At 39.5% G+C, this 19,259-nt stretch overlaps 1 protein-coding gene across 4 annotated transcripts in view; it reads left to right on the forward strand.

Annotated features, from left to right (window-relative positions):
• Positions 1-19,259, forward strand: part of SCUBE1 (signal peptide, CUB domain and EGF like domain containing 1) — a 218,476-nt gene that overhangs the window by 56,499 nt on the left and 142,718 nt on the right. For all 4 annotated transcript variants that reach the window (XM_080392825.1, XM_080392824.1, XM_080392827.1 and 1 more), the window contains exon 4: positions 752-886. In XM_080392825.1, the coding sequence (XP_080248951.1) occupies positions 752-886 (135 nt within the window). The remainder of the gene's footprint in view (positions 1-751; positions 887-19,259) is intronic.

Consider the following 19,259-nt stretch of genomic DNA (forward strand, 5'->3'; position numbering starts at 1 on the left):
CTTGCAAGGTTGAATGTGGGTCAGATACCTTTTAATCGCAGTGGTTTCCCAATATTGAAACATATGTCTCTGTTAAATGCAACAGCATAAAAAATTCTATGCCAAAGGAAGGTGATGGGGGGGTAGGCAGGGACCCTCAAAACAGCCAGTAGCTAATGCTGCCTTTGTGGTTTTTATATATTTGCCTATTAAAATAACAATACAGACATGGAACATTTAGATTTAAGAAGCCTTCTTTTCATTAAACAACATTAAACAAACTGACAAAGTAGGGGGTTATGACTCCAGTAATTGAAACATGCTGTTCTGTTCAAGACCAGAACTCTATAAAGACTCTTTTCACTCAGTAATGCCCTTTGTGTTTGCCTGCTACCCCTGCTAGAAATTACTGTAGGCCTGAAGTATGTCTTTCCAAGTGGAGTGGGAATGACAGAGTGCAACACCACACTTGGCAGATGGGGTCACAGCCTTTTTAGGACGTTAACATTCGTTGTGCATTGGCAATCAATTTGCAGCTCAGAATGCATGGAGACTTAGCTGGACTCCTCTCCCCACTGTTTTTTTATGTTAACTTTAAACCTAAGATGCAGGAAGAAGAATTAGATGGATTAATTTGGATTACTCTGATGGAGTTTGGGTAGTTTTCATTAGCTTAATTTACAGTGTGCCTATTTGTGGATTCCTTGCTCTTCTAAATGTATATTCTGAATCTGTATGTTATCTTGCATTTCTTTTTTCTTCTCTCTTCTAGATGTTGATGAATGTCAGGATAACAATGGAGGGTGCCAACAGATTTGTGTAAATACTATGGGCAGCTATGAATGTCAGTGCAAAGAGGGCTTTTTTCTGAGTGATAACCAGCATACCTGCATTCATCGCTCCATTGGTAAGTTTTCAGTGTGTAAATTGTGCTCTTTAGAATAACTGTGTTAATCAAAAATGCAAGAACTGTTTGGGGGGATTTTTTTTATCCCCAGAGCTCCCAAAATCATTTCACTGGTTGGTTGGAATTGATTGATTCCTCTGCTACCCAAACTTAAGCAAAGCCATAAATAAGACAGGGGAAAAGGCTTTAGTTTGACATAGAAATTATACTTGGTTCAAACAAACAGTAGGCTATCTGGGCAGGCAGAAGCAGATTTTCAAATGGCAACTTTCTGCTTCTGAGTTTCCAAGACTTAAAAATTTCTTATCTGTTTATTATATAATAGTTCAACTGTCTTCCACCTTAGAGAGCATGGTATCTTAAATCAAAATGAACAGCTTGTTGCTTCTGGAAGTTATGCAGATTATGGGGTATTGCCAGTCAGGTAGCTCATTGCTTCATTGCAGACATGATGGCTGATCCTATATTGACACAGCATTTTTCTTTGGTTCAGTACCCTGTCTAGGGTGGACTAGAAAACTGCTTCTCTGTTGCCTATGCACTAGCAGTAGAAATAAGGAATCCCTGCAAAACTGTGATCCTTGTCTGCTGCTGATTTTGACTAGAATAAGCAGCTCTCCCTTTTCTGTACATGTCAGACATGGAAGACAAGTTTGAGTGGAAAGGGAGAAAAGAAAACAGCATAGCTATAAATCTTTGCAATTAAGTGGACTCTTTATGTGCTCATTCAGACTTCTGGTGACCCTGGCAGCAACGGGAATATATGCTAGCAAACTCATTTACCAATAGGCAATACAGAATGACAAAGTAGCAAGATCAGTCTGGTGATCAACAATGTAAGCACACTGTAAATTTCAACAAGCCACACAAATGGTTCTGAACTATTTCAAGTCACTAGAATTATCCAGAAAATCCTACTTGAATGTGGAGTATGAATTTAGTCACTCTGTTGACAAGAAAGCAAAACATTGTAGTGTAGCATCTCAGAAATGTAAATGTATTTCTGGCAGTGTGTGTCTGCTTACACAGAATTGTAAAGACGTGTAGTAATTTTGATTTTCAGAAATGTGAATGTCTGGAATATATTTACAGGTCCACTTTTTAGCGTGATCATTAAGTTTTAAGCAATTGAGGTATTTTGATTATGACAAGGACATACAATTAAGCTCCATCAACCAGTGCATTTTAAAGGCTGTTATCTAATAGGTTTTTAGTAATTCTTTTCAACGTAAATTGTTCAAATTTCTGTCCAGCATAAAGTAACCGTGACACAAAGATGTCCAACAGAGCAAGGAATAGTAGCTGGAGGCTTAATGAAAACCACTTGCAGAGTGCTGCGATACAATCATTATTTCAATTTGCACATTATAAAAGTTCGCAGCTATAATAAAAGAGAATTTAGATATCTGAGATGGAAACTAATGAAATAAATGAAAAATGAGACTCTGAAGCTAATAGTTTCTTCTAAGGAGTAGATTTATTGAGGGAAAAGGGTAAGTTTTTATGGCAAAGAGGATTCCTAGTTTTTCAGAAGGACTAGGGGAGTGGGTTTGAAGGTTGACTGCTGTATGCATGTAATAAATATGCAGAGGAATAATGTATTTGTGTCAACTTGTTTACAAAGAAAATGTCATGTAAGACATGAATGTTTAATTTGAAGCAACTTCTTCAAATTATTTGAGATATGAAAAAAACAAGCGACCTACCAAATAGACTGATGGTGTTTGCAAAGTGTTTTATCAACAAATGGTTTGTAGCTTTTAAAAAATAAAGTGCCAATTTACAGTAACAGCAAATGTTACACTGTAGTGCCATGATGTCCCACAGAAATAGATCAGGTGGGTATGCTGGAGTAAGGAAATAGGATTAAATTATCTCTTTCAGTTGTCAGAGGCAACTGAACTGCAAATAGTAAACATGCATGGTGAGAAAGTAAATGGCTTTTTTAATATCTGTGTTTACTCACTTTCATCTGTCTCACTTGTAAGCACCACTACAGAAACTGTCAGAACACAAAAATATGCCTCAACATATTTAGCCAGAATTGTGCCTAGGACTGGACTGTGTCTTCAGCCTTGTTTACCAGCAGAGGTATAGTGGACAAAAGCACACCACACAGCCAGCATTGCAACGCAAACACAAAGGCACTGACTTGCCAGAGTCCTTTAGCAAGCTTGTTGACATTGAGCATGGTAAGAGCCATTAATTGCAGGGGGATTACTTTTCTGGCTCTGAAAAATGCATATGCAGTCACACAATCTCAGTGTTCTTGACATTACCTGAAGTCTCTTCAAGGTCTCAGCCAGTCTAAAACAATCAAGCACAAGGTTCTTCATGCAGTTTGCTGCCACCTTTTCCGTCCTGTTTTCAAGTGCCTTGGGAAAAGGGGAGAAGCATTGCAAGGTGCTTAGGTTGTGCTTAGGAGCTGGGATGAGTTCAGAATGGAGGGAGCAGCACCAAGCCTAAGCAGTGCCTTGTCTGCAGGCCCAGCTCACCTGCCTTGGCTGTCAGCAAGGCTGGTGCTGATGACTTGCTTAGAGCTCATCAGCACATTCAAGTGATGTGGTGATTTCAGAGTCGAAAAAGGGCATTGAATATTCTCTTGGGGGTTGAGCAGAGGAGGGAATTTGTCCCTTTTTATACTAACCAGCCAAAGGAAAGGCATCTTCTGATATAAAGCACCTTCCTAAAAATTGTTGGCTGCTGTGTGAATTTCCCAGCTTCCAGACATGCACTGTGCCTGTCCCAGTGTTTTGGGGGTGTATTGTACTACCATGCTCCTACCCACAAGTGTACCTAAAAACCACACTGGAGTTCATGGTGGGGCTTTTAATATCATCCTTGCTGTGACATGTTTGCTTGCTACCTACAAGTGTTCTTATTTCCTATGGACAAAAAGAATTAATGATCCACAAATAGGAATTTTATACCAACAGGAGGCCAGACTGACATTAAAGTCAGGGTAAACCATGGTTTCCCAATATTTACTTTGTTTCACTGTATTCATTGTTGGCCTACTAATCTCTTACATTTAGTCTCAGTATCTTTGGGGATGATTCTATGCCCAGTACAATTTAGTACATTTATTTTTGTGGGAAATTTCCCTTTGCTGAGTCAGTTTTCAGTGCTAGTTTGCTCACAATAATGATGGCAACAACGGGGAGAGAAAATGGGAGGGAGAATGGATTGTAAAAAATACAAAGAACTTAATTGTTGTTTATCTTAGTGCATCTTAATTGCAATAGTAGGTGTGAACACTGTGTATATACCAGAGACAGGTTTGTGTTTGTTTCCTCATGACTTAAAAGGAAACCAGAATACAACAGCTGTTACTGTGTCATCTCCAGCTCCAGAGGGAGCATGTGTTTAATAAATGTGGAGATTAGTATTGTACACTGCAGCTGTGACTGAGTCAGGTGAGTGGGTTACAGCATGTTTTCCCTTAGTCTGATGATAAGCCAAAAGCCCCAATTCAGCAAAGCCTTGAGCACATCATTAACGTTCTAGTGATGGTAAAGTTAGTTACAAATCTGAATGGGCTTTAAAAGCATCAAAATAGACAGTTTAGCTATATGCCTGTATCTCTGCTAAGTTCAGAGTGATCATAATGAAGGGTATGGTATGTCCCATTTGCATTACAACTATAAAAGGTATTGTGGTCAGGAGTCCTGGCTACAAACTGCCTCACCAACCAAAACTGTCAGCTGACACATTACAGAAAGCTATAGCTGTTCTACCTCCAGAGGGCAAGTCTCCTAAAACACAAAGGTTGTTTACTTAGAAGATAGATACTTAAGGAGTTCTGTGGCTAGGAGGATTTCTGTTATTTTAGATTTCATCCCTGAATGTCTGCCTAAAGCATAGTTATATCAATGGTCTTATATCTGCTAAACATTCACTGCCAATGTCTTCACACAGGTAGTGTCAAGTAAACTAAAAAGGTGGGTGCAATTAGGAGTGGTCAGTGTAAGTGGAGACAAGAAGAGGTGGAAAAGTACCAGGTTATAGAAGGCTAGAAATTACGATAGTCTGGTCAAACAGTGGAAAGGCTTTTCACACACTTGTCACTATCATTTTCAAGCCTATTAAAAAAAACATTTGGCAAGGAAATGCTCTTTCAGTTCCCCTTATCCCATTAGCCTTATGTTCTTAGAAGGGTTAGGGAGTTTGACATAAAGTCAAGCTACCACAACTTAGCAAATTACTGTGCTACAAACTGTCTCAAAACCAGCTTGCCTCTTTCTGCACTAAAAGTGTGACAGTTTAGTCCCAGAGGAAAGGGAAACATGCTAGGCCAAGTTCTCTTGCGTTTGTCATGGGCTTATGAAATGGCTTACCATGCTTGTCCTGATAGTAACTTGTTAAACTTGATTGTATGTTTAAACCCTTGTTAATTTTGCAGTAGTAGCATAGGAGTTCGTCGGTCAGCTGACTTCAAACTACCAAGTTTCTTCTTGTTCTGAGGATTATAAACCCACCTTTTTTCAATTTACATCTTCAATACTTTCCATGATTTATTTTTATTCCATACTTGTTTTCTTAGTTCAGTGCAATTTTACATCGGTAGAATAATGTGTTAGGACTCCTTGGGAGGAAGCATGACCCCCAGTCAATGCAGGAAAGGTTACAGGTTGGGATTCTGGACTTTCTTCCCATCTCTGGTGCTGATGCCTTGTGGGACTCTGGGCAAGAAAGTTATTGTGACTCAAGAATTTCTACAAAGCACTTTAGAGGACAGAGGTGCTTTTTCTACAGAAAGCACAATAATCTATTCATATTTAGATTAATGTAGAAGGGTGACCTTAAGTAATTAAGTGTTGCCAGCACTGTTCCAGACTTTATGAAGTAAAAGGTTTCTCATCTCAACTGTGAAAGCTCTTTCATGATGATGTAACTGGTTAAATTACTCCATTACTTGAATATACTTTGCCATGGCTACCTCTAGTACAGGCATCCCATTCATTGGAGGAGAACAGTCCTATTTGTCTTTTTTAATTGGAATCCTAATATGATTGTAAAGTAAATGAATATATGTAAAGTAAATTTTAAGGAAATGGATTCGTGTGCTTTTAGATAATAAGAAAACCTATCAGGCAGCATAAGTTTTATCAGGACAAACGTACTGCCATCTTGGAATTTTCCTAAAACTGCACACAATAAGACCAATGTGTAATAGAAATGTCTCTGTTTATACATTCCCATGATACATTTTGAATAAATAGTTCAATGTATTATATTTCACAGAATATAGGATACAGAACGTATCCAGGAAAAAAGGCTTAATAAACTATTTTAAATCTCATTGTGCCCTGTTAGACATGTGTAACCTTTTAAAATGGTGTATAACCCAAGAAAATTGCTGTACTTTGGTTTCAGGGATTCTTACTTGCTCCAGCAGCTTGTGTGAAGGGTGCCTCACATTTGCTTTCTCCATTCCTCTGGAATGGAAGGGCTTTGTAATTTGTGTGAAGGAAAAATGCAACAGGTGAAAACACCTGGTATAAGTAAAAAATAATCTCTGTTAGGCCTGATATCCCTCCTCTCATATATCAGTGATTTATGATGATTAGGACTAGTAAAGTTACACTGGTGTAAAACTAATTTAAGTGTAATCTGACTGAAGTTCAGTTGTGTGGAGAAGCAGTAATTATATAATCATAAAACCAATATTAGATGAAAGTTTAGGACTAGATGTGGAAGTTAAGTAGTCTCATAGAGTCATAGAACTGCCCAGGTTGGAAGGGACCCTGGCAGATCATCTGGTCCAACCTTTTGTGGGAAAGGGAGCCTAGGTGAGAATATTGAGAGCCCTGATTAGTCACATTTTGAAAACGGCTGGCAATGGGGACTCTACCATGTCCCTTGGGAAGTTGTTCCAGTGAATGATTGTTCTCATTGTAAAAAATTTCTTTCTTATGTCAAGATAAAACCTTCCCCGGTGCAACTTATACCCATTGCCATTTGTCTTCTCCATGTGACTCCTTGTGAAAAGAGACCCTCCACCCTCTTCGTAGCCGCCTTTTAAGTACTATCCAAATAAAACTGCAAAAGCAGAATTTTAAGTATCAAAATTATCAGTAGTTTTTTGTTGTTTTTCTTTTTTTTTTCTTCAGCTTTTCACATTAAGGCCTTCAATAAATGTCAGCTTAAATGGTGACTGCTTAGGATGTCATAGAATTGGAGGCAAAAGCATGTCACTTTTGGCTTACAATAATTTTAAATGCATCTGAAACCTGAGACTGCAATCTTCCCTTTATAGGTAAGAAAACTGAGGTGTAAATATTACAGTATTGTCTAAAGCTCTTGTGACTGTGTCTGAACTCCAGGATAGATTCACCCCATCGAAGCAGCTGCAGTCCTGTTCCTCAGAGCAGTCCAGATGGCAAACAGGATGTGAGGAAATTGTATAGGATATGAAATCAAGATAGTTTCAGTATAACACAAGTTGCAGAGTTAAATATAGCCAAGTAGAGTTGGTTGCAGGCCCTTGTTGAGGTCCTAGGGACCAGTTTTATACTCAACAAAATGTGATAAAGTCTCTACATATGCTACCTTAGTTTTATAGCTCATCTGCCTTCTGAAGGAAAAATATTGTACTTCAAAATTTTCTGGGGCTTTGAATTAGGTTTCATTTGGAAGGAAAACCAAATTTTGTTGAGTAATCAATAACCTCTGCTGCTTTGCTTTAGCTGAGGCTGAATGCACTAGTAAACCAACCGGTTAGCACAATGCAGTGGTGGTGAGTTCATTGAAACTCAAAGGAGAAATCTCCCAACGCTCAGGAACAATAGCAGATCGCCAGGTTTTACCAAAATCTGGGATTGAATTCTAAGAGTGTAGTGCAGAAGCTGCCCTGTAACAAGTCCCAGATTTAAGTGTGCTGATCAGAACAGGCAAATATTTCAAAAACAAAAAAGACAAGAAAATAATACTAAAAAAATGAAGCCTAGATGCACTAGAAAACATCAACTGGTAAGTAATCTAGAAGTCATGTGTAACTTGCATATAGTGCTTAATAGTAAAAGTAGATGCACAGTTGAACATGACTAAGTGATAAACTAGGATATGCAGATCATCTCTCAACGAGCCAAAATCTGGAATAGTTTTAACGGTACAGTGGTTGTTTCTGCACGGCTCCATTGCCAATGCCTTTTGGTATGGAAAGGATGAAACTACAGGGGGAAAAGAAGTGTGTAAGAAATAATGAAGTTGGAGATGCAAAGAATGCGTCTTGGAGAGAGCAGCTGTTTGAAACGCCCTTCAGCAACATGACAGCCAGCCAGCTTGCCAGGGGGAGCGGGGAATTTGTAAGTCAGATCAAAAATCTCTCCACACCTGTGTGACAGAAAGTGCAGTGAGCAGTTTGTAGCTCAGTGACTGACTGACTGGCAGTGCTGACAAGATGGGAAAGCTATATGCACGAATGGGAAAACACACTGGAAAGTAGTACATTTAAAAAAAAAATAAAGAGAAAATACGCAAAGGGGGCTTTCACACTCAATCATTCAATAGCATTGGAAGTGAACCAATGTTCTGTTCATACTGGCTGCTCTGCATATAGCAGGATTATACTAAATGAAAGAACTGATGTTTTTTAAAGGCCCCTAGCATCCAGTTGACTGAAACATCAGGTGAGAAAGATCTGCGAAGAGTATTAAGCCAGAGTGTACATTCTGAGTTACATTCACACGTGCACACAACAAATGGACTCTGTTTTAAGTATTGCATACATTGTATTTGTCATGATATGTCTCTCTCGTGCCATCAGGGATACAATGATGAATTCAGGGCCTGCTCTGAGTACTCTGTAAAGGTGCTCAGCATCTTTCACACTTACTGCAGTCACTATGGGTCTTTCCATATATGTCTTGTATTTTTCACCACGCAGAGAAGTCAGTTACAGGCCATGTTGCAGGTATTGTTCCTCTTTTCTGCTATTCACGACAAATCTCAGAGATGTGATCCAGCAGGAACTCTCTAGAGGCTGATACTGCAATGTGCTTTTGGCTACAAACCAGTAGGAATTCAAGATATGAATGCCAAATACCTGTTTATATATATTGTTACCCTCCTGTACATGGTATGCATACTATGCATTTAATGAGTTCTATTAATTATTCAATTCCATGTAATTATGTTTGAGGTTGCTCCGAGCTATTCTGAAATAATTTAGGAATTAATGGAAATAAGAAGGAAGATGTTTGTATTTAATAGCCATGTATATTTTCAAGCCTAAGAATACTTGCATGCTCTGTTAAGCTTTATATCTTAGGAGTATCTGGGTCATAAAATTGTTGGGTTTGTAACTGGTTTTGATTATTTTTTACACACCAGTCAAGAATGGGGCCAGATTGCATGAGACCCTGTACAAACTGGGAAAATTTACAGCCTGAGTAAACAAGGCAAACATAGGGCAGAGGACAGCACAAAACACAGTCACTGTGAATGCTTTCATGGCAGAATCATTGTCGTAGCACCATGACGTGTTTTTAAGAGGGGACACAAAGGAAGAAGGGAGTGAGACAAGGGTATGTCAGGTAAACAGTAAGTAAGAGAAGTAGACAGATAGACAGCCAAGTGGGAATGAGGCAGAAGAGAACAGATTGAAGGAAAAAAGAAGGGTGTGAAACAGAAAAATCTCTAATTTCTTCCTCTGTCTCCTTAATAACCTGGCTCACTAATGCATTCCTTTTCAGTATACTCTCCCTTACAGTTTTCTTTCCATCTAGCTAGCTCCTGTCCTGTATAAACCACAGTATAGCCATAGTATAGTCAAAATGCAGCAATGTCTTTCTTTCTTTCAATGTTTTTCTCAGTGGAGTGGGTCATGTGCTGAGATTACAAAGCCAACCTGTAATCACGCCCAAGTCATCAGGATGATACCCTTGCAGGGGCTCAACAGCTTTGCTTCTCCCAGGAGTCAAGAAATGCAGAAACAGAGGCATTAAGTACAAATGGGAGAAAAGCATTGTGTGCTGTTGGAGTGTGAACTGTGTTCACCATTAATAAAAGCACTGAGCTTGTGCAAGGAATCTGTTTACCTGCTTTTTGTGCATGATTCATAGTATGATCAAGCGCTTTCGAAAGGCTCTGCCTGACGTATCAGTGCTGAGAAGCTGCAGATGATCTTTGTTCTTATGTCCCAACACAAAGCATTCACCTTTGAGTAAAGGCAACAGCCCTTTTGTCCCTCTTTGGTATGAAACACCTTATTTAAAAGTTATTGTTGGTGTTTATAGCTCGGTCACTGTACATGCAGTGTAAGCCAGTATTATCCAGTACGGTGTGCTGCAAACATTGTGTTACATTGGTGATTTACAAGAGTTGGCAGGTTTTCTCCCTACAGTTAACATGGGCTGAGGATAATATAATAGCTGCTATCTTCAATCCATATCAAACTGCAAAGTACTAGACAGGCTAAAACTAAGACCCTCCTTACTCGAACATTAATTTTTGACAGAAATTCACATGATCAGTGTTGGCATTTCAGTATTTAGTGTAATGAGAGTTGGTTATTTAAACTGACATTTGTTTGGAATGCTACGAATGCCAAGATGGGGAAGCAGCGATGTGAATTGTTCTTACGCTGTGCTTTTCTTGTTCTGCCAGCTCCAGAAGTGAACTCCTAGTCATTTGCTTTTCTAATCACTAATTCACTAGAGGATGTCGCAGGAGGCTACAAAAACTACCTCAGTACTCTAAACCCCCTCTGAAATAGGAGATATTATGCCATGTGCTGTAAGTTACAGATACAGGAGACAGAACAGTTAAATAATTTGCCTAGAGTTGCACAGGAAGACTGTAGAAATCCCAAGAGCTTTCCAGAAAAGCTGTGAAGGAATCATTTGACAGAGCATGCAGTTTAATTGGTACTATGTTGATTTCACCAAATCTGCTTTGTAGAACTGAGTATCTGTTTTTATGTATGTATGCTCCTACTGGGAACAGAATGCAGATACCCTGAGCCCCATTCTTTTGGTCCATTACTTAATTCCCTCTTTTCATTCCTGGTGCACTTCAGCATCAATGATTGATGAATTATGTGTACATGTTTAGAGATCAAAGTGTAGCACAGGGAGCCAGGTGGCTAACAGTGCATTTTGCAAATGCTGTCCTCTCCCACCTTTCCTCCCTACACTTTTTGTTCTGTTTGCTCTCTGTTGGCTCACTGTGGTAAACTGAGCGATTTCTGATGGTGCCAGGCAGCTTGACTTCTCACTGAAATTCAGGATGCCTGATGACTTTCTGCACTGTGCCCTTGTACTGGGAAGGCAGCCAAACTGACACTAGGAATGTCTAGGTTCCGAAAAGTAAAGTGGAACTTCTTGAACAAGTTGTTGAACAACAACAACTACCTGAACAGGTCAACCAGATGTTGTCAACATTATTTTTGAAAGAAGTGTATTCTTCCGCAGCACTAAATTTTGTTTTCTGAAGTAGCTGCTTTTCCTGGAAATACTAACTATATATTTAAAAAATTCATAGAAAAAACCCCAAACATCAAAACTCTGAAATATTTAGACCTGGAAGTGTTGTCCTTTGCACTTTATGGTAGTGGTTGGTAGGGCGCCTTGTCTGCCTCCATAGGTGGCTGATGTATTGTACCGTAGCATGAATATCCAGGAAACCCCCTTATCAAGAGGAGAGACTGGGCTCTTAGTACAAGAAACAGCTCAAACATGAAGCCTGATTTGCTAGATGAAGGAGCGTATTCCTGGTAGTGTTTCTGAAACATTTGTTTCCTTTTGCGGGTGAAATATTTCAGTGTTGGGGGAGCTTGCCAGGAAAAGGCCAAACAAAAAAAAGGTGCTGCCAGCTCTGCCAAAGGGCAGCATTCAAGCTGTGCTTGAGGTGAGACTGGCCTACCCTGCCCTTACACACAGCCACACGTCTGCACACTCTTCCCCAGTGCTGTTTCTGCTCCTTGCCTCTCTGGACAAAATGCTCTCAGAACTCCCTTTAAGCTTCCCAGGAAAAGATATCCATTTGGCCTAAGTGCTTCCTTAATGGACGTTTAATTACTCTGCTCTAATCAGAATCTGAAAAACATCTCATTAAAAAAAAAAAAAAAAGCCTGTAATAAGCTGTTTTAAACCAGGATTTGTTGAGCAATACTTTCCTAGCCTAGTCTGTGTCTCTCTCTTGAATCCTGAATAGTATGTTTACCTGGAGATTTATTTTGAAAAGGCTTTCTGTGTACATCTCAACATGACTTTTTAGCATTTGGCATTAGTTAAAAATACCTTGTGCTGTTCAGTCTTCCGAGAATTTGCAGAAAGAGGTAGTGAGCTGTCATTCCATTGCCATCTCTCAAAGAAGCTGACCAGTTATCAGCCAAATGAACTCTGAATTAATCTGGAGGATTATCTGTCAGGAGGTGACTGAAATGCCTATGAAACAGCCCCATGGTAGAGTAAAATGCCAGAAAAACAATAAAAGGAAAGAATATCTGTGGTAATTCTCAGTAGTTAGATCCTTTAAAAGTAGAGCCTTGGTGGGAGCATGAAAGCCTCTGTGTTTTTTTATTTTGTTCTCATTAGTGTCATGCAGAGGGATGTTAGGTGGCTAAAGGAATTTTCCTGTTGTCCAGACTGCGGATATTTTTTTAACCCAGATTTGAGGCTTGTAGACCTAGTGTAAATGGTGCTACTTCTGAGTGTCCATCAAATTCACTTTTGCTATTAGCTATCAAGTGCCCAAACCCAGAATGTAAATATATCTCCAAGCACTCAAAGTTTATTTATGTGTCATTTGGTTAAATATTTTATGGGGTTGTTTTGTTTCTTCATTTCCTCTAAAAACACCTGTAAAGACCTCATTTTCTCTTAGTGTTTATTATGACTTCGCGGAGATACTTCGGTGCTGAGCTATACTAAGTTGAGCTATCTTAAAAGCAACATTGTGGTCAGAAGTGTGGTTGTGTTGAATGACAGCCTGTTTTTCCTGTTCCATAATTATTCTCTCCTTGGACTTCCACAGTCTCTTTACAGGCAGAAATAGGATTTCCTTGCTTTGACCAATATGAGCTGGTATCAGGAAAAACACTTCTGCTTAACTTGACCACCAAAAAATACTGCCCAATTTAAAATCCATATTCAGTGTTTAACAAATGCTTTTCATCACAATACAGAAATCAAACTGAGCTGCTTATCAAGAAAAATTCTGTTTTTCTGTGTTCATCCTTGCACAGCAATATTGACTGCACTTTTATTTACTGACTCAAAGACTTGTTGACCTCTTGCAAAGAGCTTATAGCTTCCAAAGAATTTTTTTCATCTTTCTTTTCTTAGATCATTAAAGCCAGGGATGGCTACAAACTAGATATGCTGCTAGCAGATGCCATGCTTATTTCCACATGCAGCTCTACCAATATATCTTTATCTTCATTCATCCTATCCTTTTACCTCCTTTCTCTTTTTAAAAAATGGAATACCAGTTAGGTTTATACATGGTGACTAGGATGAAATAGTACAGCTTTGTTAGACCATGAAATCTGTAGAGGCTAAAGACTGCTCCAGTCACAGCTGTAATGTTCTCTCTAAAGTGGAAATGAGATGCAAGTCTGATTGAACTGGTTCAGCAGTCCACAAACTCTCAGCAGTTTCAGTAGGATTTGAACTGGCATCACGAGACTGTAAACATCTGCCAACAACAGAGATTGAATCAGAAACTGACGTGATTTATGATTGTTTCTTTGGGTTACACCATTGCACAGGTAAAGGAAGTTGTGAATAACTGTACTACCATTGTAAACTTTACACTTTCTGTGGAAGACTTCAGCAAACCATTTCACTGATCTATAGGACAGAAGTGTCTCTAGGACCTACACAGAACTCTGAGAAGGAGTAAAAAGGGCCAGAAAGAAACCAATAGGTGATAAGTAGATGAAAGGCAATTCAGTACTGAAGAATATGCTTGTAGGGCAGTTACATAGTCTACTAATCCCAAATACTACTACTAATGATTGTTATTGTAGTCAGAAGTTGGTGTGCACCGTAGCAGAGCAATAAACAGGTGCTGAGATAGTCACTTGGGCACAGAAGAGAGCCTGCTAGTTTTAAGCTTAAGAAACTATTCTGCAATGACAAATAAGCCTCAATGCACAGAGAAAGAGCAGTGATATGAGAGCAGCAGAGTGGTTTCTGTACACACTGGGTATTTCTCACCCTGAATGTGCCAGCAGAGCATATAGACTTCTGAGAGAAGCAGGTTCTTCCACTTTCACACCACTACTGCCCTATAAATGTTTCATTCATTTCTGAAGTACAACGGCCAGATTAGGCTTCCACTCATTGTGTTGGTGATAGCGTTTGGTCTTAAATGCCTAATAACATAGGACTGCTATTTCAGGTGCCTCCACATGAAATCTGATGCTGAGTGCCCCAGAAAAAAATTAACCATTTGTGACAGGAATGAGATCAAGTTTGCTGCTGTGTGGAAAATGTGTTTGCCTACATGCCCCCTGTGTAACTGTGTTTGGTGCTGATTGTATCATTTGAACAGAGAAGCAAGAGGATTGTTTTGGTGAGTGTAAATACTAATGATAGTAAAAGGAGAAATTGTAACTATGCTTTAAAATGCTCCTCTTGGTAATACTCTCGCTCACATAGTAAAGGATTTTGTTGTCTGAGGTCACAGGAAAATGTTTTTGAATGCTTTATTGGTGCCATCTGAGCAAATCTTGATAGCAGGTAACTTTTATATTCAAAATCTCTGTTCCACAACCATCCTTCCTGAGCACCTCTCACTTTTCCACTGATCTAGACCCTGCAATGTCGCCTTCCAGACTGTGAATCACTCATTTCTTTCCCTCGTGCCCCCACCAAATGTTATCATCATGCTTGCTTGAACCCTGACATTTGATTTGAGTAAGCTAGGATTGCTGCATGTCTCACGCTGACATTTTATTCACATTCCTTCTCTGAGGAAAACTCAGGGAAAACAGAGCAACATATTCCCTTTCCACAGAATGGCAAAGTATCTTCCCATAAAAGCAAACCCAGTAAAAAGTTTAGATGTTTTTCATAGCTAAATGGCCCTTTTGTATTGCAGATATTCTGGGCTCTTACAATGCTTAGAAAATAATATATAATACTACCAATGTGTGTGTATTTAAAATTTGTATATACAAATACTTACGCATTTTGTAAAAATACATTTTCCTAAACTGTCCTTCAGTGTGGCTGCTGTGACCCCACTCCTTGCCTGCTATACCCAATGGACGCGGCATTGATTTTGTTCTCTGGGTTTTGTAGGTTTTCCTGAAAGCAAGGGAGAGGCTTGTGCCGACACTGCGTTTTACTTTAATGTGTGGGCAGGCTTTCAGGCCTTTGTTGTTGGGACTATTCATGTGCTTAAGTGTTTTGCTGGATTGGAGCCATAGAGCAGTTAATGAATTAGTGCACATACCGGGGTATAGCATTCTATTTCTTCTTTCCAGACAGTTTGCATTTCCAGTATTTATATAGGATATAGGGTGACCAGCACCCTGTTTCCTTTATTTATGAGATTGTATGTAAAAATATCTTCGTAGTTAGTATTTCTGCATTGCCTTCTGATAGATGAATTATCTTCCTCTTTTCTTCCCATCCAAATTATGTTCCCTAAAGAAAAGTATATATGGTGGCCATTGTTGCCATACTTTCTTCTCTTCTGTGAAAGTGGCAATGTATTAATGTATTTTCCTCATGGTATGTCCTAGACAATGCTAGAAACAGAATTTAACTGCCAGATGATTAGAGTGATAGTGGCAACAGGTATTCAGTGCAGGCTGACAGAAGCTTCTCTGAATTCTGTGCTTCCAGCTTGGAGTATGGGAGAGTAGTTGTGCATCCTCTCTGGCAAATTTCTTTTTTGGAATGAAATTTCAACAGTGGCATTTAAACTGGGAAACTACATGTTTGTACACAACTTACTAGGCATCAAATGAGTTCTCATGTTGCTAAACTGTTTGCGATCTTCTACATTGATGCTTCTTCAGTAGCAAATTGACCAGGTGAGCTGATTATCTCCACTCCTCCACTGTCACTGATTTGTGTGGCGTGTGCTGTCAGTCACCAGCCCATTTGTGTCACAGCTGTGGTGTGTCCTAATTTCCACTTCTGATTAATGTTTGGTGGCTTTCTCAAAGCAAGGTCATGCCCCAACAGAGGCAATAGCTCCAGGTTCCACCTTGTAGGAAGCTGTGCTGCTGACTACATCTTATCTTGCATGTTGACACGATTTCCTGGCCTGCTAGGCCTTTTTCTGTCCTGCATCATGATGCTGTCTCCAGTGCTTGGTTGCATTAACTTTTAATTCCTTTATGAACTAGTAGACCAACAGTAATTTTGAGGCATTGGTATGTGTTTTTTCACAGTGCTGCTTCTGAGGTAGTTGCCCATTTTTTAATACAGCATCTTTCATCCTGAAGTATCCCAGGGTGCTTTGCAGATGTGATCCTAGGAAATGCCATTGCCTACGGACAGAGATGCTTGAAGTCATGGACAGTATGGAATGTACGTACAGCACGCTCTGGTTTTTACTGGAAGCAAACTGTATTACTCCCAGTAGTGATGAATGCTAGAATCAAGTGAACAGAAGGAGGAGCTAGGGATTGTTTTCCCTTCACCATCTCCCTGAAGGACAATTGGGACTCATCAAGTAAGAAGGGATAGAGACAAGTGGAAGCAAAAGCCTTAGGTTTGATGTTATATAGAATGGATATGCTAACAAGCAGTCACGGTCAAAGAGTGAACAGCTTGTTCCTTGGAGAGTGCAAGCTCCATCATAGAGAAAAGTAAGGGAAGGAGTTTATAGGGAAAGCAAAATTGCAAGTGGTAGCTACTCTGCAGGTGAAGAGAGGAAAATTGAGTGGCAACTTGCAAGGGATATTATGACAGAAGAAAGCTGGCAGTGCGGTAGCTGTTGGCCAACATTACATTAATTTGGGAGTTGGGCTCAATGATCCTTGTGGGTCCCTTCCAACTCGAGAAATGTGACAATTCTATGATTAAGGGAGTTAGCAAAGAAACCTACATGAAGAGGGAGGACACCTCAGGAAGATGTAACTAGATTGTGGTCAGAGACTGACAGACAAAAACAGGATGAGTGATGTTAAAGGAATAGGGGGGAAGAGGAAGAATTCCAGATCCTTGCTTGGAAGTCTCCCTTGCATTATCTTTACTTTCTCTGCATAAGAGGAGGCAAGTAATTTAGCCACCTCTGTGGGTTAGCATACCCTTTTTTCTAGACCCAAGGACTCTGAGCAGAAGCTCCACTAGATGGGTCAGTGAAGAGACAGGTCCTGGGCAGGATATGGCATACTTACTTCAGTAGTTGGACAACAGACCCTCCATTGCACTAGAAGATACTTGTAGGAATGTCCATGCAATTCTTGTATTTTCAGGGACTGCAAGATGCACCAGATTACTGTGGTGAGCTCTCTTACCTTCACTGGGATATATAAAGGAGTTACTTATACCCTAGAAAGTTAGGAGAAATCTCTTGGCATCCTTTCTGCCCCTGTTATGTTCATCAGTTTCTATACAGCAATACAACCTGGAGTTCATTTGTCAAGAGAGGAAGGGGATGAGTAATTCAAAATTGTTCTTTCAAATTGCTGTAAACAGCCTCAGTAAAAAGCCGTTAGTTGAAACTGTGTTGTATTGTATACAGTACAGTGCTGTGGGTTTGTTAATCCACTGAAAAATAAGTGGGAAGTGTGAAAGAAAACATGACAGTAAAATATATCTGTACTTGTAGACAGTGTATCGTTATGTGCTGATTCATAAAAGCATATATCCCTTCACAGCAGTTTCATTTTAAGAATGCTGGAGTGTTCTGAAGGTGTACTGATATTAAGCATGTAAAGAACAACTGCTGATGTTCTGAGGTAGAGAGGACTTATCCTCTAACACAGCAAGAACAGTGAAATATTTATACAACCATTAAGTGCATTGCATTGGATCAGTCATTTGCCTTGCAAATTCTCACAATGTTAGCAACGGGCCTCAGCTGACAGCATCATTACAACCAACACAGATCTCAGGATAACATTATTGTTACCCTTCAATTTTGAGTCTCTGATTACAAGATAATGGATTCACTCTGAGATGCTATGAGGGGAAAGGACTTATTCCTGCTTTCAAACTATGGAAAGCATGAAGTCATGCTGCCTTCAACCGTTCCTGCTAGATGAATACAGTGACTGTGTGTAGCACCCTCCTGTGGTGCCTTGTGGCTTTTACTGCTAGTGTCATTTTCTTTGCTCTCTCTTTACCAAAATTGGTGGTTTGATACTGACTCACAAGTTGTAGCCAAGACTGAGGACAGAAAGGTGTACTGTAATGAGCAGTTCATATAATACTGGCAGCTTTCCTCGTCGGTCTTATTCTTATTTCTGGATACTACCACATCTTTTCCCAGTTCTCCCTGCCATCAGATGTTAAAAAAATATTTTATTGCTTTAGTCTTCTGCTTTCTGAATGTATTTAATGTATTGTTAAGAAGGTATTGGAAAGAAGGAGAAATATGATGAAAAGGTAGGTGTAGTGTGAATAAATAGCCTTCACACCTTCCAGAATTCCTCATTCTCATTTGCTGGTAGCATCGCTATTAATCCATTTCTGACCCCTTGTCTGAGCAAGAGTTATCAGTTATGCTGAAGTTAGTTTAAAGACTTTGTATGGGAACATTCACCTCAATGATCTCTTTCTACAGTTTGCTTTAAGAGTTGAACTTAAATTTCCAGGATATAGATCAAGCAGCATTAGTCTTCTGTGATGCTATTCCATTCCATATATTCTACTCTATCCTAATCATCTTCATATAAAAACACTGCAATATTAATCTGCAACATCAACAGCAATTATTTCTGTTGTGTATTGTTTGTTTGTATTCTCATAATTTCCACAAGATGCGTGTACAGGGTCTCATAATTCATTTCCCCTTCTTCCATTCACCTCCAGGAATGATGTGTCTGTCACAAACCAACATTACCTTTCTCAGGAAGAGTTACACCTCAATGAAGAAGTGAGTTTTTAGCTGGGGCACTCACAGTAGAGATTTTTTAATTCCTTTGGAGATGATGAGAAACTGGATGTAGAATTCATTTAAGATAAGAAACAAAAATTTGATGACGCTTTGGTGGCAAGCCAGTGTAGAAAATGGAGGAGACATCTGATGTGCCTAATCTGGGTAATGCACTGCAGGTTTTTGTGGTATGGCACTGGCAGTTCCTAAGCACTAAAGGTTTTAAGCCTAGGTCTGTCACCTTGCTGAGGTCCCACTGAAAGAATAACAACATGAACTACTGAAGCCAGGCTTAGTGGCCAGTCTTCTTTTTAGCCAGAAGGTGTAGAAGGTGCTAATTGTGAACTTTGCTGTGTTAAGG

The sequence above is a fragment of the Falco punctatus genome, assembly GCF_963210335.1.
Source record: "Falco punctatus genome assembly, chromosome: 6".
NCBI lineage: Eukaryota > Metazoa > Chordata > Aves > Falconiformes > Falconidae > Falco > Falco punctatus.